Consider the following 22,903-nt stretch of genomic DNA (forward strand, 5'->3'; position numbering starts at 1 on the left):
TATGGAACGTGTGCGTCTCAGGACGCCACCTCTCAACGAACGCGCTAACCAATGGCTCATCCAGCCAGAACCATTGGCTGTTTAGCCTGGTCAAATGGTACAATCCAACCCTCTCTAAATACGGGATGATCCTTTCATGCATGGGCATATTCTGTTGCCGTCTCACACTGTATATACACCTAGCGGGCTGCACAAAACATGAAAGAAATACAAGGTCCAATTAAATTCTCCTATCCATAAAAAAATTCCCCTATCTAACAATAACAAATATCTTAAACCATCAACAAATGATGAACCGGTAAACAAATTAATCTATGAACCCTATATAACTAAGCCATCGAAAAACATGTAAGCTTCAAATTATAGAAACTAATTACGATAGTAAAAATAACAACACACATACTTGAATAAATAACAGCTAGAATTATAAAAATATTATAAAGCTTTAAAATAAAAAACTTCATATCATACAAATACACTAACCGAACTAAAATAAACCACTAACGTCAACTGTCCCTTTCCCTAAACTAAACTAACAACATGTAGAATAACATTCATTGAAGGGATTTGAAATTCAGCTAACTAGTCATATTTATAACTTAACAAGAAAAATTCAAAACACTAACCCAAATTGATTAAACTAACATCCTAGCATGCGAAGCCTAATTTCAAACTAGAGGGAATAATCTATAAATTCTAGTTCGTCTACCTTACATACAATTTTTCTAACTAACAAATACTAAGCCTTAAAAAAATAATTATTAACTAACCTCGTCACCAATAGAACCGGCAATATGCGCAACACCGTTCAGTCGGTACAAGGTCCTGTCTGCCATGATAACTCGCCAGAAGTCGTTGCTGAGATACCTCGGACCCGCTCTCAACTTGCTCTGACCTCTCTCTAGAATTTTCTCTCTCTAAAAAACGTCACAACCCCTCCAAATGAATAATCCGCGGCTACCACCACGGTTTATATAGGTAGCCAATTACACATAAACCGCTATAGGCTCTAGCGGTTTACGCACGCACACCAACACACGTAAACCAACCGCTGCTGGTAGCAGTGGTTTATGACCAATGCATATTCCACGTAAACCGCGGCTGGTACCCGCGGTTTATGACTTAGCCCTATTGCACGTAAATCGCGGCTGATTGTAGCGATTTCTGTACACTTGTAAACCGCTAATGTCAGTAGCGGTTTCTATAGATACGTGAAACAATGTATTTGCGTATTGGATTTGGAAACAATGTATTTGCGTAATATTGAGAGTGAAATAATTTAATTGATAAAATTACCCTAATTTTAATATATAAGAAAATAGTATTTTTTAAGTTAAAAAAATCATAATTATTAAAATAAATAATAAAAGTATACTTAAAAAAATATAAAAAATAAAAAATCAAATTTTATTCTCTCAAATAAAAATTTAAAATTTAAAAAATTTAAATTCATTTAACTTATATTATATATTTTAATAATAAAAATAAAAAATATCTTTAATTTGTTGAGAGTTGAAACTATATTACGACCCTTAAAACATACATACATGCACAAAAGGAGTCAAAGTGTATTAATGTTTTAACAAGTCTCTCTCTCTCTCCTGGTTTCCCTGGCACTATTAAAAAAAGCAAATACCACATTCCTTCCTTCTTTTCTCTTCAATTTCCATGCCAAAATAACCATAATAAAACATTTTAAAAAATAAAAACCCTTATATTCAACAAAATCTCCAATTTTTTTTTTTTCAAATAACAAAAACCAGAGATAATGTCCTTCCTTTCATGCTTCCACCTCTCAAAAACTTCCGACGACTGTCCGCCGCATCCACCGCTGCGGCAGCAACTCTTCTTGACAACGCAAACCAGCTACACATACCAAACCGCCGCCGGCACCGTCACCGTGACATGGTCTCAGTCCATCTTCGGCCGGTCCCTCCAGCTCCATCTCCACAACCACCACCCTTTCAACCCTCCCACCTTCAACCTCCGCATCAACGCTTTCCCTTTCTCCTTCCGCAACAAGAAGCGCGGGCACAAATCTCTCTCTCACAACATAAGAATCTTCTGGAACCTCTCCAAAGCCAGGTTCGGTAACCGTCCGGAGCCTGAGTCTAATTACCTCCTTGCCCTCACGCTAGACGACTCCATCGCACTCCTCGTCGGAGATGTACCGCTCAAAGATGCATGCGCCACGTGCAAGGCACGTGATCCCGAGAACCGCCAGGTACTCGTCACCAGGAAAGAGTACGTCGACGTCGACGCCAACGGTGTCTCCAACAGAGTCTACTCCACGTCGGCAACGATCGCCGGAAGAACGAGAGAGTTGGAGGTTGAATATCACGGCGGCGGCGGCGACGATAGCGAAAACTCGAGGCTTCTGTTTAGTTTCGACGGTGAGGAGCTACGATGGACAAATCCAAATCCAAATCCTACTTTTCAAATTTATTTACCACTAATTTTGTATGTATTTTAATACTGTATTCGTAATTGTACAGGAGAGAAGGTTTTGGAAGTGAAGAGGTTGAGGTGGAAGTTTAGGGGGAACGAGAGAGTGGAAATTGGTGAAGGTGGTCACGTGCAAATCACGTGGGACGTTCATAACTGGCTATTCAAAAAGGAGGAATACCAACACTACTACAACAACTATAACAACTCCTACAATAATAAGAATAAGAATTATTATTATAACAATCTGGGTAAAAGTGATGATGGTCACGCCGTGTTTATGTTCAAGTTTGAGGAGGACGAGGATTTCGGGGAGACTTATTGGAACGATTCGGAATGCGGGAAAACTGGCAAGAGTTTATTATTGTCATCGTCGTCGTTTTCGTTGTCGTCTTCGCTGGGATCATTCGGCGGAAGCTCCTCCGTCATGGAGTGGTCCAATCTAGAAGAGAGCGAGTTGATTGGTCCCGTTGGATTAACTCTTCTTGTTCATGCTTGGAGAATTGGAATTTGATCGCCGTTACTTTCTGTATGTTTCAATCACCTCCTTCTTTCTTCTTGCATTTCATTGAGCAAATTACTTATTGGATTTTCTTTAATTCTATTACTGTTTACTAACACAAGTTTAGAGATGGTTAGGATATAGATTTTTACGTTGACCCATTCGTTCTACAGAGATCATGTATTATTTTATATTGATCTTATGTACTTTAATTTTCTTTTTTTAGATCAGCATATGTAAATTGTAATTTTTCTTTTGCACAAATTAGTGAAATTTTACATGAAATGAATTGCTGAGGGAAATTATGCGTGTTGTTAGGCAGTGTGCGTTTTAAGTGTTCGATGAAATGAGTGAATGAGAGCTTGATAGAATTTTTCATTTGGTAGCTAATTAAGCTTCGTTTGCAACTTCGCATGAGGATAAATGGTTACTAATTACAATAAGGTTGGTTGAATAGTCCAATTAATATTCAATTGTTAAGTCCAATTCATTCAAATTGTTAACATTAGTTAACATCATAAGATATTGATGCTGTCATTTTCAACAAAAATAGAAAAAAAAAAGAAAATAGAAAATAAAAAACGTATTTACTAATTTTTAAATGGCGATTTTGATGATCAACACATACTTAGTCAATTAGTAAGTAAGTTCGTCTTTAGAATTGTAAAAAATCGAAGAAAAAAAAACTCATCTTGAAAGAGACAATATGTGAATTTGTCACATCCTTGATGAAGAAAAAAAAGTTCTAGTGACATGTGGAAGGTTGAGAAAACACAAATTAAGACCTTGCTTGATATCTTGATGACTAATGCAAAAAGTTCATTGGTTTTAGTAGTGATACATGATATATCAAATTTGAGTTCTGAAAATAGAAAATTTTAGGAGATATAATTGCAATTTTTTAAACCGAATTAATTAAATTGTCATAATAAGATGTGAATTTTTTTTTTTCTTTTGACAATCTTGATTAGGTTGGAAGGATGAGGGAACACAATTAAAGTGTGTGCTTGATTGGCTACAGAGAAAATTTGATGTGGCCAAAGGGGCAACATGCAATTCGTAGTTGCTTTGCCTAACGGGTCGGTTGTTTGTAGGTTGTACTATACCAGTGGGCTTAATTTGGTCCACATAATTTTTTTTTTTAAGATAATGTTTCCATGGTCAATGTTGTGAACAACGTAGAAGAAAAGAAATAAATACCTTAGCTTCCAGAGATATTTATTTGGGCTGACTGAAGCATTTAATTTTTAGTCAATGAAATGAAGTAATGAACATAATCTATATATTTCTTGTCATTTTGCTACATCGTCAGAAATCACAATAATGGTGCATTTTTTATTTTATAACCTTTTTTCCTCTGTTTCTTTTTTTTTTTTAATGTTGAAAGCTGATTTTAATTAGAATTTATTTTTTTAACTTTTTAACAAAATAGAAAATTGATTTATTTAATATTTTGATTATTTTGTAAGATTATGCTAATTTGTAATAAATGTGATTTGTTTAGTAGAATTAATTAACTACTAATTTCCTTAAAACAAGTATGTATTTTGTACTGAAATTTTATAAAAAAACTTTTAAAAATTTCCTAATATTTAATTTATTTTAATTTTTCAACTAATATTTTAAATATGTTTTAATTATATCGTGGAGTTAACGTCATTAACGAAAATGCTGATATAATAATCCTAAGTATAAAATGATCACATTACTTATTGTCAACATCTAGGGATATATCTGAAATAATTATTAAATATTAAAATTATTTTTATTTTTTTTAATTTTTAAAACTATTTTGATTAAATAAATAGTAATCACCTTGTGTTAGCAAATTTATATTGGTGCCAAGCATTTTATTATTATTATTATTATTATTATTATTATTATTATTATTATTATTATTATTATTATTATTATTATTTGTTACATAGAATTCTTTATTGCGATCGGGTGTAATGTGTAATTTTGGAGGGAGCTGTATGTATGTACTATCTGATCTGTATGTACATCATTTATAACATGAAGAGACATGTACCATTATTATCGTTAAATAATTTGATTGATTTGACTAAAATTTCATCTAACGATTTTTAGTTATCAACTTCACGTGAAGTTGACTACATCCAGATTTTCACATTTTTTAAAAGCTTTTCTTACAAAATGTTGAAGTTAATTGAAACAAAATTATTGGAACAAATAAGTCTGATCTCATATCATATGTGATTGTAAAGGAAAAAGGGGTGGCCAAGTTTTTTTAGTTTGTTTTCATACTGTTGTCTTAGAGTAGTATTGTGACGAACTGATTAGAATCATTACTAGATATTTATTTTGAAGAGTCGATGGACTAAGGTCATCAGGTCAATGATTGTTTAAGAGAAAAGTTTATATGGATATGGAACTTTTTATAGTGTATTATTTTCGCTCTTCTCCTAATTATTTCCTTCTTTTATTTAATGTACGGTGGAAACTCACGTACAGTCAACTTCACGTGAAGTTGATAATTGAAAATCGTTAGATGATTTGGCTGATTTGACAAAATTTTAATCTAACGACTCTCAGCTATAAACTTCACGTGAAGTCGACTGCACCTGAGTTTTCATCTTAATGTATACTTATTTTGGACCAAATAAAATTTAGAAAACAATCTCACCTAATTAAGATTGGATGTCGTAATAGATGTTTTATAAAATCTTTTATTCATGTTCGTTTTTTTAAAAAAAAAAACTTTTATGCTACCAAAGATCGAACTCAAAATCTTTTAGATATAAAATTCTAAAATTATATCATGAAATTACTCATTTTAAAAAATTAAATTAATAGAAAAATATAATATTAATAATTATATATCTAATACTTACCTTCTAAACGTTCCAATTCTAGCGAAGCAACATAAAAAAAATTATCACAAGTGCATGCAAATCTTAGATCAAATCCACAAAAAGAAATCGTAATTGCTCTAAGAATTAATTGACCGAAACAAAATTCAAGTAGAAAAATATTTAATTGTCATAAAATTATTTCTTTCAAGAACTTAAATGAATAGAAAAAAACATAAAAATATTTATATCTCTAACATGAATTTTAAATAATAATTTTTTTATTTGAAGTTTGTTTAAATTTTTTACATAGACTTCTTTTTTTTTTTCTTTATGCAATTTTTTTTCTTTTGAGAATAATAATGATTAAATTTTAAATTTTTTGGTCATAAAAATTCCGATATTATATCATAAAATTACATTTTTTAAAAATTTAAACTAATAAAAAAAGTTAGATAAAAATTATATCTGTATTGAAAATTAAATTAAGCTTATCAATTGATAGTAACCAAATTGAAGAATTCAACTTGAATTATAATCACTAGAGATTGTTAAAAAATATAGAAGCTTTAATATATATGACATGATGACAATTCATATCTAAATGTATAAGAGAAGCATAAAATGAATTCATCAATATTGATAAGAGTAAGAAAATTATATAAAAGCCAAAATTGAATCAAATTTAAAAAGTCAAAATTAGTCAAATTACAAAATGATAGTTAAAATTTGTCGCTAGAATTTATTTTAAATATATTATTATATTATTATTAAAAGAAAATTATATATTAAAATTATATTGTATTGTTATTAAAGTATTTATGTGAGTGAACAATTCTGACTGATTCTTGCAATCTCTAGCTACTTTCTTTACAACAGCAAAAATATAATAAAATTCTGTTCAAGGACCTTGCCTTGCATGCTTCTGTACTCAGCATGTACCTAATATTAATGTTTTGTTTATGAAAAATGTTTTTCAATATAAAAGGACAAATAGGTCCCTGACCTTTTGTTCCGCGGACATTTTTGTCTCTGATCATTGAAAAATACTTTTAAGTCACTGACCTTCACAAAATTTGGACGGATCAGTCCCTCCGTCCAAATGCCTCCGTCAGGGACTGATCCGTCCAAATGCCTCCGTCAGGGACTGATCCGTCCAAGTTTTGTGAAGGTCAGGACTTAAAAATATTTTTCAATGGTCAGGAATAAAAATGTCCGCGAGGCAAAAGGTCAGGAACCTATTTATCCTTTTCTCCAATATCAATATCAACATCAATATGTTCGTTATTCCAAATTTTGGATAAAGGGTAGACAGACATGATAATAAAATGGGGTTGAAAGGGAGAAATTATTTTGCATTTTAAGGGAGTTCTCATAATAGTTCAGGCGAAAATGTAAGAAGACGTGGAGAAATTTGAAATCCGAGCTCAATTTTCTAGGGGGTTAACAATTTTGATGTTTTGTAACCATCAATTGACCATCAATAGTGTTTTTAATGATGTGAGATTACATCTAATGGTGAGAGATCACTCACTTCTGTTTTGATGGTTAAGTGCTGGCCAGAAAATACAAAAGTTGCTAGTCCCTAAACTTTTTCTTTTTTTATTATAGAAAATTCTGTATATAAATAGGATAAGAATTCTGAAGCCAATGAGGCTTCTATTGTGTTACAATGCACATGCACTCCGAAAATTTTTAAAGGAAAAGATGAATTGCAAATGAATTTAAGTATTTGGATCTTAGTTTAATTTTTGTCATTTATGGTTCTACACCTTATTATTTCTATTGTCTTTGAATTCCTACAATTTATCATTTTGCCATTTACTATGCTCTTTCCAGTGTTATATTTCTGCTATTTTCATGCATATATGCATATTTTAATACAAGTTCTACATTATTCATGTTCAATTCTTGCATGGTTTTTATTACTAATTATAGCATGTTTAAGTTTCTTTTATTACTATGAGTAATTTAACACTCATGTAAATTCTTTCTGCAACTCACAAAGAATAGTCATATAAGCAGCAAAACATAATATTTTGGTTTCTCACCACATTTTTGAGTTCGACAGAATAAAAACTTCAGTCCGACAGAATAAAAACTAATCTATGACAAATTTAAACTCCATTTAATTAGGTGTCTAGGTGCCTGTCGTTGGTTAACAAATTGCGGCATACATAAGGTGGGATACGAAAACCCTAACACTTGAAAAATATTATATTAATATATTATGATCACATTTAATTTACCTTAATTATTATTTTTAGATTTTAGAGTGATCTCCATTCTAATACTCAAACTTACACGGTTACACCAAATACATCGAGACAAAATGGCACATGCCAATGAAAATATTGAACGACTTACAAACTATTAAAGAATTGAGTTATGTTAGGGAGCTAATGGAGTTATAAAATGAACATCTCTCATACTATCTAGAATAACAATCTGAGTATTAGAGATAATAAACATCTTTCCAAAAATTTAAATTAATTTTGGGGTTCACCAAGGATTGAACTCTTAATCTTTCGGATCTAGAGCTCTAATACCATATCATGATACCACTCATCTTAAAAGTTTCAACTGATGGCAAAAGGTAACACTAATGATTATATCTCTAATACTCTCTAATCCTCCGTACAAATATTTCATTGGCTCCTTATACTTTCCCTTCAAGAATTAAGTAGAAGTGAGTAAATATAGCTATTATATTATGCTTTCACGTGACGTTGCATCATGCAAAGTTCAAAGCACGAGAAACAAAAATGGATCATAGGATAGGAAGTTGCTTATCCTTTACGAGTGTGGTACAAGCTAAGATACAACCGAGAAGTAAACAAAATTTGAGGTGTATACACAACACATTGCGTTGGCTACTCTTATAAACGAAACTTTTTCAGACAAATTAAACTTGTTTTAATAATTAGTGACGTTGTTCATTTGATATTGAATTTAATTAAGGGTAGTTTCGTCTCATGAATTATTTGGTGATCTAAATGGCTTTACAACTATAAATGAATAACTTTGTCTCCCACACACACACACACATGGGGAGAAAATATTTTAGGATTAAAATATGTGACCTTCAAATTATGAAGCAACAACCTTAGCTTGCAGTTGTAGCAAGGCTGTCTGTCTATGATCTGTGCCTATCTAACGAAATTTCGTCCAAAAGTTGAAGTGCAATCAGATATATAATTATTGATATGTTTAATCTAATAGTTATAACATATCTTATTAAATATATAATAAACTACTCATAGGTTCAAGGCCTATGTTGGACTCATCCAAAAAAGTAAAGAAGCTATGAACAATCATGCTAATCAAGCTAATTTGTTGTTCTTTTAACCTTTCATGATAAGAAGAGTTGAAAAGAAGGATCCTTCAAGATAATTGGAACTCCAATTTGATCCAGAAAAGCACAATGTTGAGATATTTGAATCTGTTACATCTCTTTTGCATTATATTTTCACTTGAGCAAAATGTACATTATCCTCCTAACAATGTACACACATTAACCCTATTAATCAAGACTCAGAAGAATAATTAATGTAAGCATTGAGCATTTCTAAATGCACATTAACGAAGCAACCATTCCATGCCATTTTTTTATACAGGAAAACAGAACATATGGGAGAAAACAGAGAAAATTGCTTCCTTTCCCATATTTGGTTGCTCACATAAAAATTCTAATAGCCTACAATTTCCAGAGCGTGATTCCTGTTCTGTCTGAAGTCTTTTACTTTACCTTAACCGTTGCCATTGGCGAATCGTTTACTAAAGACCCAGGAGCAGTAAGGCTATGTCTATGGCCACGAGACACCGAAGGAGGAGAGGACAAAGCCGGCTCAAACCTGCAGGATTGAGTTCTCATTTTCTTCTTTTCTGCTTCCTGCGGATTGATTCTTGTGTCGTTTAGGCTTGGCGGCAGAACACAGTTGCAGAGAAAACCTTCAATTCAAAACAACATTTAAACCATTAGACATTATCATAACTTTCCCCCTCTTTAAAAAAAAACATATGTAACACCAAAAGTACACATTAAATCCAGAAAATGCAGCATAAGAGAAACAATGAGTGATTTAGAGATACAAGAATTTGAAGTTACTATGAAAACCAAAGAATAATCTGAAAAGCATACATGAAAATTCAGGTGCAATTTACTTCCTTCATGTGAATTTGATAATTAAAAACTGTTAGATGACAATTTAGTCAAACTTGTCAAATCTTTTATCGACTCTCAACTATCAACTTCACCAAAAGCATAACATTTATGATTCATAACCATAAAATTGCATAAATTGAAATGCAAGAAATAAAACATTACCAATTCGAGCAAGACGATTTATCCATCGAGGGATGGAGCGTCCTGTTAATTTGAGACAAAGATCTTGGCAAAAGTGGTTGCAGTTCTTCTGGATAAGATGATAGGTGTTCCCTGAAAACTCTTGGGCTAGCTTCTCCATCAAACACCTCACATCATTTGGTCCCATGTCTGTGTTTCCAATGAAAATTGACTTCCTGAAAGTGAATCCAGGACAGTGCCTAGGCTCCACTTCAAAGATTCCCGTCGTGTCTCGTTCGTGCGCTCCAAATCCATATTCAATACCATGAACTAACATCAAAATTCATCTAGTCAACTACCAAACCAAAAAATTACTCATATAATCACATACATAATACAATTAATCATCTCTAAGATCACTCATTCAATTCTTTTCGCTCAAACTATAACACTCACATCAGAATTCAATAAAATAAGCATTCATTTTCATTTTCACCATAAACTATAAAAAGCACATGGATCTGTAATGAGATCCCAGATTCTCAAATTAAAACTATACTTTAATTGACACAATACATTACAATTCTGAATAACACAAAAAAAGAAAAAAAAAGTTACCTTGAACACCAGAATGGTAAACTCCAAGGCCAAGCCAATAAGCATAACCGTTAATGGGCGTAAGATCATAGACATTAAGGTAAACTGGAAAACCGGGTTTTTTCTTCCGTTGAGACGATTGAAGTTTAGTGCACAACATTTTGTAAAATATATTAATTTGATTTTTGTTTATTATTATTATTATTTTCTCGTTGAAACGGAATTAGTTACGGTTAACGGTTAAGGTTGTTATGGGTTTTATGGGGATGTGCGTAACGTAACGGTTAAGAGGGTTGAAAGGGAGAATTTAGAGAACATTCAAGGGTATAATGGGAACCCCAAAAAGATAAGGGGAAAATGGAAGAAGAACCCTTGAAATTTTTCTCTGAGGAACTTTTTCAGAGATTCTTCTTCCTTCTTCTTCTGCTTCCCATAACATGCTTTCTGTCTTTCTTTTCTTTTCTTTTCTTTTTACATTTTTCTCCCTTCGCTTTCGGAGCAAGGGATGATGAAGAAGGAGAATCTTATGTTAGTGTGTATGCTTTTGTTTCCCCACCTTTCACTTTTCCTTTTATTGCTTATTTATATTTATTTTTTTTATAGTATTTCTATTATAGTGGTATATATTATTATGATGTCTATCTGGATATATTGAATTGATTTGAATTAGATTTGTATTTATTCTTATTTATCATATTTGTATTCCCACTTTTTATTTTTTTGTGAGGACAATTGTATTTGTTGGTGCTGTGCTGTGGTGCATGGACAAAATTAGTCAAGGAAATAAATAATTTTGACTTTCATCAAAATTGTCAAGGAAAATACATGTACCGGAAATAAAGGAAATTGAATGGTTTGGAAAGACTAAAAAAAATAAATAAATAATAATAATTGTTTCATTTTACCTTATTCCACCAATATTATTTTACATTTTTAATAGTTTTGATAACCACAAAATATTGCTATGTAGAAAGTAGAAACAATGTTTTTCAAGGGTTTAGTTACGATATGTTAATTGAAAAATTAAATTTTTAATGTATTTATTATATATTTATTAAAATAAAAAACTAAAAGTTTTTATTCATAGTATTAATTAAACGGAAATAGATCTTTATAATTTTTTTAATAATTAAAGGAATAAAGTGTGATTTTTCACTATTAATTTTAGGGATAAGTATTATTTTGGTCCATAACGTTGAGGGTCAGAATCGAAACCATTTCCAACGTAATTTTTTGTTTAGAATCATCCTTAATGTTTTTTTTCGTATTAAAACCGTCCTTTTAATATTTTCCGAACAAAAATACCCTCTACCACCACCAGCACCTTTACCTCTATCACCACCAACACCTTTACCTCCAGCACAAAAAATAACATCAATGAAATCAACACAAATTCAACAAATCAAGGAATCAGAAATTCAACAAATTCAACAACCAAATCAACACACAACAACAATAAAATCAAAAAACAACAAATCAAAATCAGAATTAAAAGTAGAAGTAGAAGCAGTCACAGGAGCAGAAGAAATAGAAGCATAAACTCAAGTAGAAGCAGAAAACAGAGGACAAAACAAGGAGCAGAAGTCAAAACAAGAAGAAGAAGCAGAAGCAGAAGCAGTCACAGAAGTAGAAGCAGAAACTCAAGCAGAAGCAAAAAGCAGAAGTCAAAGCAAGGAGCAGAAGGTGAAGCAAGAAGAAGAAGCAGATGCAGAAGCCGAAGCAGAAGAAGAAGCAGATTTAGAAGAAGAAGCAGATGCAGAAGCCGAAGTAGAACCATCGGCGCTTCTCCGACGGCAGCTTGTGGACGAATCGGCAGCGACGGCTCAGCAGCGTGGTCTCCCAATGACGACGCGACGGCAGTAACGAGCCCTAACAGCGCTGACGCATCTCCTTTCCCTCTTTTCTTCTCCCCCTCCCCCCTCCCCCCTCCCCTTCCCGCTCTTCCTTTCCACTTTCCCCTTTCCCTCCTCTCCCCCCTTCGTGTATCCTTTTCCTCCCCTCGCTCACACCGCGTTCTTTTTTTTTTTTAATATTAAAATAGGGGTAGTTTAAGAATAAAATTATTTTTTAAAAAAAATGACGATTTTAATATATAAAAAAATCACGTTGGGGATGATTTCGATTTTGACCCTCAATGTTAGGGACCAAAACAATACTTATCCCTTAATTTTATAAATAGAATCAAGAGAAAACATAAAAAAAAGTATTGAAGAGTTAGATATCACATTTTATTTTTTTAATTGTTAAAAAAAAATTGAAAAAATGTATTCCCATCATTTTAAATTAGTTTTTATTTAAGATGAAGACTCACGTATAGTTGTCATCATGTGCAGATGTGCGGTTAATAATTTTCGACTATTAATTTTACATAAAAATAAATGTACTTGAATTTTAAGTAACTCTTTCATGGTTAAAATTTATCACAGGATTTTTAATACAATTTATTGAATTTTTTTTTTTTACTTTTCAGCTTCAAATTAATATACCTAATTAAAAAAAGTTCAAAGAAACTAAAAAGTCCACACTTAAGAATTTAACTTTGCCGTGTTAGACGACGCATGCTTTTAAATTCGGCATGAATTTTCTGTGCTTATGACCAACTTAATTAATAAAGAAAAGAAAAATACTAAGGAGAGGTAGTGGGAATTTATTATTTTTTGTTTTTATTTAGTTATTAATTTAATTTTTTAATTTAATTTTATTAATCTATTAATCTAATAACATATTTTATTTTATATTTTTAAACATTAATAATTAACTAATGACTGCCAATGAGTTATAGCTCAAATAGCATAATCTCTCCATACTCAATTAAGAGGTTGCGGGTTCGAGTCTCCTATCTTTGATAAAAAAAAAAAAACTAATGACTAAAAATAATAAATTTTAATAACCTTCTAATATTTTTCGTTAATAAAAGCATAGTCCAAATATATTGTTTAGAGGCAGCATAGGCCTACACATGCATGTAATATTAATTAGTTAATTACGTTGCTTGTAACTTGAGGGAAATTATATTATTTATCTTTGATCAAATATTTACGAGTAAGGGACTAATGTAGTGGAATAAAATTTTTTAATCTCAAAAATATTTATGGTACAATTAAGATTTAAAAAATTTTTTCAGTACAAACAATCAATCTGAAGAACCATTTTAAAGTTTAACTCTAGAGGTATATTAAGGACTAATACTTTTTATTAATTTTAGCTAATATTTTGGACTAGCACCTTATTATTTCTCAATTTACCTTATAGCTATATTATCTAAAACATGGTAGAGCAGAATGAGAGACATGCTCAAACAGGACGTTGATTTCATGCATTCTTTGACTCAAAGATGTTGGAGCACAGTAGACATGCAAGAAAATTAAATGAAACATGGTCCAGCTTGCTCAAGAGAAACAAGGTGATAGAGAATGGTCACGAAAAAAAAGACCTTTGCACAATTTATGGTTCAAACTTATCTTATGAGATTCAAAAAAGTCATATATCTTTTTTCTTTTTAAATTAACACTTTTTTTTATATATAATAGGTCACGTTTTTTAAATATTAATTAATGACTTATTTGTTGCAGTGACCTTTCGGATCTAGCGCTCTAATACCATATCGTGATACCACTCATTCCAAAAGTTTCAGCTGATGAGAAAAAGTAACACTAATGATTATATCTCTAATACTCCATAAACCTCTATTGTACCCATTGTATAAATATTTCCCTTAATTTTAACATTACCTCATAATTTTGATGGATTATATTATCTAATATCAAATTTTCTAAAACATATTTCTAATAATTAGAGGGTAAAACTGAAATACAAATTCACATTTCATCCATAAATATTTTCACCAATATTTTCCCGAACCAATCGTACCATACCTTTAATGATTTCTGCAAGGAGAGGATACTAAAATTCTAAAAACCCTCCATCATGTGTGATGATGCACTGATGGAGCATGAGACATGGTAGAATTATTATATTATATAATAATAAAAAAAAATTTAAGTGTACCGACTACCGAGAATTAATATATTATATATATTTTTTATAATTTAAATTTACTGTTAAAACAACTGAAACACGGTATTTCCATTACACTTAAAACTCTTCGTATAATATATACCGTACTCATCTTCAAGAAAAAAAAACAGAAGGTTGTATTATTGAATTGTTATAAGCGTGGATGTCCGGGTTTCAAACACAGACAGGACCTTATCTGCCAGTTTCATCATTTTGGGATTTGTCGTACTCAAAAGTGATGGGTTCTAAGTTCCCAAAATAATGACAAGTCCTCATCTGGGTTTAAAAAGCTAAGATTGGAGAAAATGCTTTATTTCTACTTTTCCTTTCTTCCTATTCTTTATATATATATATATATATATATATATATATATATATATATATAATGTCATCATTTTAAGTGCCAGGATATAAAATGGATAAAAGCCTTAGCACATTTGACAATTAATTAAGAATTCAATTATCTTCGATAATATGATTGTATATATAGAGAATATACGTCGTGTGACTGGAAATTTATATCCTCTTAAACAAAGCTTCAATCTCAAAATAATTAATTACTAATATAAATGGTAAATACTTTAAAAATTAAAGTAAATAAAATGGATACATTACCATTCTTATCATCATTTATGTTTTATTTGATAAAATAATAAAGGATGGATATGCTCTGTTTCATTATAAAGTTGTGAAATATATTTTAATATATTAATTTAATTTCTCTAGTTGTTTATAAGAGATATACATATACCTCATAAGCTTCTTTCTAACTTTTAATTGTCATATCTTTTAATTTGGTACCAAATTAAAGGAATCTATGCTTTAATTTCTATCTTTCTTTTTCCTTCCACCATTTTTCTCTTTTGCTTTCTTGAAGAAAAAAGTCACATGCTTTTTCTATAGGAACAGGAATAACTTTGTGGAAGTCTATTTTACTAGTGTAACACCATAAGATATAGTGGAGATGGGAAAAAGTTAGTTCATTTATGATTTATGTCTATTTTTATTTTTATTTTTTTCAAAAATTTAATGATAATAATATTTTAATTGTTCATATACCCTAGTCGTGTTCCATTATATTTCCAGAATATACTTATTATGAAAATCTAGTAGCATAACTTTTTTATTTATTTTATTTCTTTTCCTTATGCATCTACCAGAACATCCTAAATAGAACAATTAAAGCTTGAAATCCATCATCTTTGTCCCCTTTCAAATATCACTGAAGTTCATATTAACAATTACACACTGAGCAATTTGTAGTAATTATCTTGTAAAATAATATGAAATGAAGCATAAGTATTAAGCACAGGTAAATATATGTACAAGACGATAACTCAAAGCTACCATCAATAATTGATGAGAACAATGTTACATAAGATTGAATGTTTTACTCATAAGAAACATTAAGGTAGTATAGAATTGCATATTCATTAGTTGGTTCAGGATTCGGTGGTTCAGGAATCTTTGGACCACTTAGTGGTCCAAATAAAAAACATGTTTTTGGAGTTTTTTTATCAATTGCTACGTAATTTTTGAACTAATTTTAATTATAAATTAATTCTATATATTTTATTTAATTATAAAAATAATTTTTTATTTTATAAATTATTATTTTATCAATTATCTATTATATTTATTAACCATCAAATACAAAAATAACAACCAATTATATCCTCCATTCATCCTAATAATTCCAATTGATTAAAAAATTAACTTTGATCTCGTTACATTCGTCCATGGCTTCCAAATCGTGTTTCCTTGAACAATCGATTGGTTTTTCAAAACAATCGATTGAATGATAACTCAATCAATTGGTTTACACTATATCACAAAACAATCGATTGAAAGTTGTAAGGTAGAATGGTAAAAATCTTAAACCAATCGATTGTTTATACTTTCCAATCGAATGAATGTCTCAAAACAATTGATTGAATTCACGAAAACAACATGGATTTGCCAAATACAATCGATTGGAAAGTGATGACATTGAAGTTTTAGCCAAATTCAATCGATTGGTAATGTAATCCAATCGATTGGAAGGTGATGAAGTTGAATGTTTTGCCAATTTCAATCTATTGGTAATGGAATATCCATCTACTCAATCAATTGGTAATATTCTCATTTTTCAGAATTCTGTAGGATTTTGCACAATTTATTCTATTATACTTTCATAAATCACAAATAGGTTGTACAAATTCTCATTAATCCAATTTTTTTTTTCAATCACCATGATCAAGATCTTATTATCTTCTTGCACCAATATCAATGTATTAACATAAGAAAAATTTTTATCACTTAACTTAAATCATTGATCCTGTAGTTTGGTCTAGTTTGGACGAAGGAAATGTATTTCTACTAGTATTAATTAAATCCGTGATACTACATGACGAAATTAAAGCCATGGACGAACGTAACGAGATCAAAGTTAATTTTTTAATCAATTTAAATTATTAGGATGAATGGAGGATATAATTGGTTGTTATTTTTGTATTTGATTGTTAATAAATATAATAGATAATTGATAAAATAATAATTTATAAAATAAAAAATTATTTTTATAATTAAATAAAATATATGGAATTAATTTGTAATTAAAATTAGTTCAAAGACTACGTAATAATTGATAAAAAAAATTCCAAAAATATGTTTTTTACTTGGACCACTAAGTGGTCCAAAGATTCTTAAACCACCGAATCCTGTGCCTCATTAGTTTGTTAAAAATATCAAAGTCAAACTTGTTACCTTCTAAGAATTTTTTGTCTTATGAATCAATGATATCAGTGAAAGTTTTTGGGTTGCATTGCTCAACATTATTATGATTTTTTTTGGTATCATCTATCAAAATTGGCCCTCTCTAAAATCACGTTGATAAGCCCATAGTTACAGATCTAGCCAAGTAAAAGTCCATCAATATCTATTTCAATACCAATAAGAATTATTATTTATCTTTTTAGATGGACTATTAAATGGTTAACAAAAATATATATCAACACTAAATCAAACATGTCACAAAAAAAAAAAAAACAAAAAAAAATTCAACATTAAGTGGTATTACAAAATAGAAAAGTATAGGATACCAACATATTATCTGCCAATTTTTGCCAACTCTTATTTATAATTGTGTTTCATGGAAGTGTGTTCGTGGATGTGTCTAATAATTAATATATTTTAAATACATATATAAAGAGACACATCCAGAAAATATATCTATAAGAGTAAAGTATCGTTTTTGTCCCCAACGTTTGGGGTAAATCCTATTTCTGTCCCTAACGTTTAAATCGTTCTATTTGTATCCCTAAAGTTTGTAAAAGTGATTCAATGTTATCCTGCCGTCAATTACACATCATGAACGCTTTAGTTTGAGTTTTAAAAATCTCTTCTTGAAGTTAGAATACAAATGTCTGGGATGAAATCGATGATCTACTCCGAAAAATAGATCATCAAATGTTGAAACTAATTCCTACAACATTTATATAATTCACTTTTCTAGGGACATAATTGAATCTAAACACAAATAGTGGGTATAATATTAAAATCGAACACATCCAAATGAGATCTAATTGAGAATGAATACATCCAAGTGAGAATAATTGAAAAATATAATATGATTTGTTAGTATAATTGATAGTAGGATAACATTAAATCACTTTTATAAACGTTAAGGATGCAAATAGGACGATTTAAACGTTAGGGACATAAATAGGACTTACCCCAAACGTTGGGGACAAAAACGATACTTTACTCTATCTATAAAGACACTTCTATTAAATATAGCTATAAAAAAGACATTTTTATTAGACACATCCACGAACACACTTCCATGAAACACAATTATAAATAAAAGTACACAATTATAAATAAAAGTTGGCAGAAGGGCTGTTGGTAACGTAGCGAAACCGTTACAAAATCTATGAAATCCGGAAAATCTGGTTGAGTGCTTTATCATCAGGGTCTAGGAATAATCTTGAAAATTTGGCTGCAAGGCTGGTAAAGTGTCGGACATTAGTGTGCTTCGAGTTGAGTTCTTCGCCATATGATGCTGGCGCCGGACAGGTAATAACTAAAGAGGCTGACTTCCAGAAAGTGGAGTGCGAAATTAATTTGGAAGAGGAATTTTCTTTGGCGCAGTTTTTTTTGTGTTCCTATTAATCATATTAAAAAGGATATAACTCGATAGATGATGGTTTTGATGAGGGTGCCAAAGGACTCGAATGTGATTAGAGAAATATTAAGGGATTTTCTTGCATGAAAGGTTGATTGTGTTTGTAGCTTTGTGCTGCTTTTAACCATGTTTATTTGTATTTATTTTTATTTATTAATATTTATTTTAATCGAATATTATGTCTTTTATTAAATTTTAGTTTAATATAAAAATATTTATTTTTTTAAAATATAAAATTAGTGTTTTATATACGATTTATAAGAGCAATTTTAATAGAATTTTTTTTTATCATTCTTTACTTTTATATTAATTGAATTGATTTAAATTAAAATTTGTATTGGATATAATATTTAAAATAATTATTGTATCAATAAAAAATAGTATTATTTAAAAAAAAATCAACAAAATGTCGCCACTTGTATAATTTATTAAACTTATTAAATAAACATTGTAATATTGTTATTTTAATATTATGACAAACATTCAATCAAAATATAGTCTCTCTATATTTACCTATGAGGTTACGGGTTTGAGTCTCCTTATATTTGATAAAAAAAAACACTCAATCAAAATATACTCAAATAAATAAGATATACTCAGTTGTACTCTTATGTTTTATTATTATATATTTTTTTATTATTTTCTTATCAATTTAGTAAAAAAAAAATAGAACCCATTTAATAATTAAGTTGAGTTTTATTATGTTTAATATTATATTTTTTTATTCATATAATATTTTAAATATATAATGTACTTTTTTTAATATTGTCATGCTTAATTAGATAATATTTAAATATTATTTTTGTTAGTGTGCAATATTTTTTAAATATAGTATATACTTATTATTTTTTTAATTCTATATTTTTATTTTCGTTAATTTTTGTAATTTAATCAAAATTATTAAAAATAATTTTATGATATAATTTACATTAAAATTTAAACTAAATTGAGACACAGTATTAAAATGATAATTTTTCGTTAGGTCTGAAATCAATTTAAAGAAAAAACTTTGTACTTACAAAATTTCCATTTAAATCTTTATTATAGAGCATAAATGTTAAAATTTTATTTTGAATTTTTGATACTTAACTAATCAAAAATTTTACTTTATTTTATTTAAAAGATAAAAGAGAATTTAAAATTTTCAATTATTTTATTATTTTATTATAATTTAATTATTCCAATCAGATTGACAGTCTTTAACAACCCTAAAATCTAAAGCCCTAAACCCAACAGCTAACAGTTGAGTCCCTTCTTCCCCTGTTTCCCGGGCTTCCAGAAGGTCAGAATAGCACCTCTTCCGAATCCTCCGTTCGTCGCCACCTCCGACCACCTGCTCCGGAAGAGCCACACCTGTCGCTCCTTGAATCCTATTCGAGACCTTCGTTCTATTTTCTCTTGTAATCCCCAATTTCCAGAATTGTAAATTTGAATGAATTAATGGCTGGCTTCATTAGAACGCTTCAAAGAGCGCATATTTGGAAATGGAACTGTCATTCATCTTCTTCTTCGTCGCTTGTTAAAACAACTCTGACGAATTGTCGCTCTGTTACGTTGGATTCTGGAAGAAGAAATTATGCAGCCGAGGCAATTACCAAATCTCCCAAATCGCTCTTTGAATCCAACATCTTGCGAATACTTGGAAACGAAATGGAGTATCTGGTCGAGTATACTCCTCCAAAACAGGTTCTCACTCTCCTTCAACAATTTTCTAGCGAAGAAAAGAAAATCTGCAATTCTGGCATTTTAGCGTTACTGTTAATGCTCTTTAGATTCTGTTATTATCAGTTATTTCTGTTATTGGTCTCTTACCTGGGGAAGCGTGTTGGATATAGAATCATTCATGTGTCCCTTTCCAACGGATTAAATTAAACTTCTAGGAGGAATGGTTTCTTGACATAATGTTTATGAGCATGGCATATAGTGTGAATTATCAAACTGAGCATATATTGGATGCTGCTTTCACAATAAATATTTGAAATATGATGAAATATAACTGGCAGCTGTTGAATTGCTCCATAATTTGTGTAATGCTATTTTCTTTCTCATTTTCAAATAATTGTTGTGTGATTTAGTAAGTACTGGATCATGTTTCCTAAAGAATAATGTCTTCCCCAAATTTATGCAGCCTACGAGATTCAATTCTTTTGCAGTTGAAGAGCGATCGGGTGAGCAGGTGGTAGTGATGAGGGGTAGGTTTGATGATCGGGAAGATATCAAAGTTGAAGCTACCATGTTTGATGGGTGTGAACATGTTCCTGTGGAGGACAGTTCTGCAATGAATGTGCGTCTTCACCTTAGTTTACTTGTGGATATATCAAAGGGGGACAGTGGCAATGAGTTGGAGTTTATCTGTTCAGCATGGCCAGATTGTTTAAATGTGGAGAGAGTTTACATATTAAGGCATAAACAGATGTCAGCTAGGCCTTACCTGGGACCTGATTTTAGGTTTGACTTACATTTTTACCTTTGCATCTTCATGCGCATTATTTATTTGGTAGAGTAGAATCTGGCTTAACTATGCAATTATTCTCATGCATTCAAGGGCAAAAAGTTTCATATTCTCAACTATGTATCTCTGCATGAAATTACAAAAATTTAGTTTTTTAATTTATTTAGTTATTCATTGTCGATTTGTTGATGATTCTTATAACATGTTTCATCTGATTTCAGGAGCCTAAATCCTAAGGTTCAGGAAAAGTTTTGCGAGTACTTAGATGCAAGAGGAATAAATCATGAGCTCTCTAAATTCTTGCATTATTATATGTTGAACAAGGATAAAATTGAACTTTTGCGATGGATGGATAGACTCAAGTCTTTTGTGGAAAAGTAGACCGGTAAGCTTGGCAGCTAAAAGTTGATATAAACACTTACTTTTGCTGTTGTATGAATTAGTTTCTTGAGTTGAAGTTCTTTGATATTCTTTTGTTTGTAGTACTTGGCATCAATTTCTTTGTTTGATGTGAATACACCCTCGGGTGGTTAAACTATAATATTTTGCATTTGTGATTGTAATCCCAGTAGTTTAAAACTTTGATGATTATATAGTGAACAAAGATAGAATTGAAATGACTTAATTTAATTTATATTATTTGTATTATTTTCTATTTAATAACATATCTAGAGAAAAAAAAGTGTGGATTCATTATTGAGGTTGAGAATTGGTTGTAAGCTTTGAGTACTCAATGCCATACCAATATACCTTGTGTTAGGCATTAAAATAGTGTTGTGACTTCTATCTTCTGGTGATATTGCATCTTGTTTTGGCTGAATAACTTTTATCCTCACGATGATAATCACGTCTTTTTGCTTCGACTGTATGTGTAGTGCAATTGCATTTACGTTTTGAGTACATAATCTACTCTATATTCTTTATTGTGCTTGATTAGTGATATATCCACATCAGATCTGTTGATATTGGTGAGAAGATGGCATGTCTTGAAGGCCTTCTTTCCTTTTTATGTTAATGTTAGCATAAAATGAGCAAAGCTTCTTCTAAAGTTGCTGTTGCTAACTTGTCTGAATGAATAGTGATTTATCTGGAGAAATAGTTGCTAATATTTAGAAACTATCCACCTCAAAGAATATAGATTTGAAATTTGAAATTTTGGTGCCTTTTGCATCTAGCATTCTATCCTTTCAAAAAAAAAAAAAAAAACGAGAGAGAGATCAAGCCAACCTACCAAACCAAACCCATGTACACCCTTATATCGTACATGGGTGTAATTTTTATATGTGAATAATTTTAGTTTTGGTGTGTAATAACATTATGTGGTGGAATCTTGTAGTGTGATATGTTGGTGAATGTATTGACATAAGTTTTTGTAGGGCCAACTTGTGTTGATTTTTCATTAAGATACTAGAATCATGTGAGGTTTGAACTTAGAAGTGGCTTAAACATGACCAGGTCTATACATCATTTTTGTTTAGGAAATATTCCGAGTGATGAAGGGAAAGTCTGAATAAAAGAGTGAAATTATTTGTGTGAAAACTATTATATTATTTTAAATATCTAGCTCATGGAATTTTTGCACGTGAATATTGACCGGTCTTAGTTGTAAGAGTCATTTATCTTGGTA

The 22,903-nt window shown here is 30.4% G+C and overlaps 3 protein-coding genes across 3 annotated transcripts; 2 read left to right on the forward strand and 1 right to left on the reverse strand.

The window, feature by feature from the left end:
- The first annotated feature begins 1,535 nt into the window (after positions 1-1,535).
- LOC107605403 (uncharacterized) lies at positions 1,536-3,255 on the forward strand. Its single transcript, XM_016307278.3, has 2 exons — positions 1,536-2,393; positions 2,496-3,255. Exons 1-2 carry the CDS (start codon positions 1,769-1,771, stop codon positions 2,957-2,959), a joined length of 1,089 nt encoding a protein of 362 aa, XP_016162764.1. The 5' UTR covers positions 1,536-1,768; the 3' UTR covers positions 2,960-3,255.
- A 5,938-nt stretch (positions 3,256-9,193) lies between these two features.
- LOC107605404 (PPPDE thiol peptidase family protein) lies at positions 9,194-11,260 on the reverse strand. The gene is made up of 3 exons (XM_016307279.3): positions 10,664-11,260; positions 10,088-10,375; positions 9,194-9,711 (listed from the first exon to the last, which is right to left on the reverse strand). Exons 1-3 carry the CDS (start codon positions 10,800-10,802, stop codon positions 9,500-9,502), a joined length of 639 nt encoding a protein of 212 aa, XP_016162765.1. The 5' UTR covers positions 10,803-11,260; the 3' UTR covers positions 9,194-9,499.
- Positions 11,261-20,018: 8,758 nt separating this feature from the next.
- Positions 20,019-21,909, forward strand: LOC107605405 (Mitochondrial glycoprotein family protein). The gene is made up of 3 exons (XM_016307280.3): positions 20,019-20,510; positions 20,953-21,272; positions 21,498-21,909. Exons 1-3 carry the CDS (start codon positions 20,265-20,267, stop codon positions 21,655-21,657), a joined length of 726 nt encoding a protein of 241 aa, XP_016162766.1. The 5' UTR covers positions 20,019-20,264; the 3' UTR covers positions 21,658-21,909.
- The last annotated feature ends 994 nt before the right edge of the window (positions 21,910-22,903 follow it).

This window comes from Arachis ipaensis, chromosome B6 (assembly GCF_059453495.1).
Source record: "Arachis ipaensis isolate K30076 ecotype BB chromosome B6, ASM5945349v1, whole genome shotgun sequence".
In the NCBI taxonomy this organism is placed as follows: Eukaryota; Viridiplantae; Streptophyta; class Magnoliopsida; order Fabales; family Fabaceae; genus Arachis; species Arachis ipaensis.

Excerpts from the sequence above, each read along its gene's own strand:
- LOC107605403 (XM_016307278.3), top strand. The coding sequence starts at position 1,769 with ATGTCCTTCCTTTCATGCTTCCACCTCTCAAAAACTTCCGACGACTGT. Across the intron at positions 2,394-2,495 it reads GCTTCTGTTTAGTTTCGACG|GAGAGAAGGTTTTGGAAGTG; the intron begins GTGAGGAGCTAC and ends GTAATTGTACAG.
- LOC107605404 (XM_016307279.3), bottom strand. The coding sequence starts at position 10,802 with ATGTTGTGCACTAAACTTCAATCGTCTCAACGGAAGAAAAAACCCGGT. Across the intron at positions 10,376-10,663 it reads TTACCATTCTGGTGTTCAAG|TTCATGGTATTGAATATGGA; the intron begins GTAACTTTTTTT and ends TTTTGATGTTAG. Across the intron at positions 9,712-10,087 it reads AAATCGTCTTGCTCGAATTG|GTTTTCTCTGCAACTGTGTT; the intron begins GTAATGTTTTAT and ends TTTGAATTGAAG.
- LOC107605405 (XM_016307280.3), top strand. The coding sequence starts at position 20,265 with ATGGCTGGCTTCATTAGAACGCTTCAAAGAGCGCATATTTGGAAATGG. Across the intron at positions 20,511-20,952 it reads AGTATACTCCTCCAAAACAG|CCTACGAGATTCAATTCTTT; the intron begins GTTCTCACTCTC and ends AAATTTATGCAG. Across the intron at positions 21,273-21,497 it reads TACCTGGGACCTGATTTTAG|GAGCCTAAATCCTAAGGTTC; the intron begins GTTTGACTTACA and ends ATCTGATTTCAG.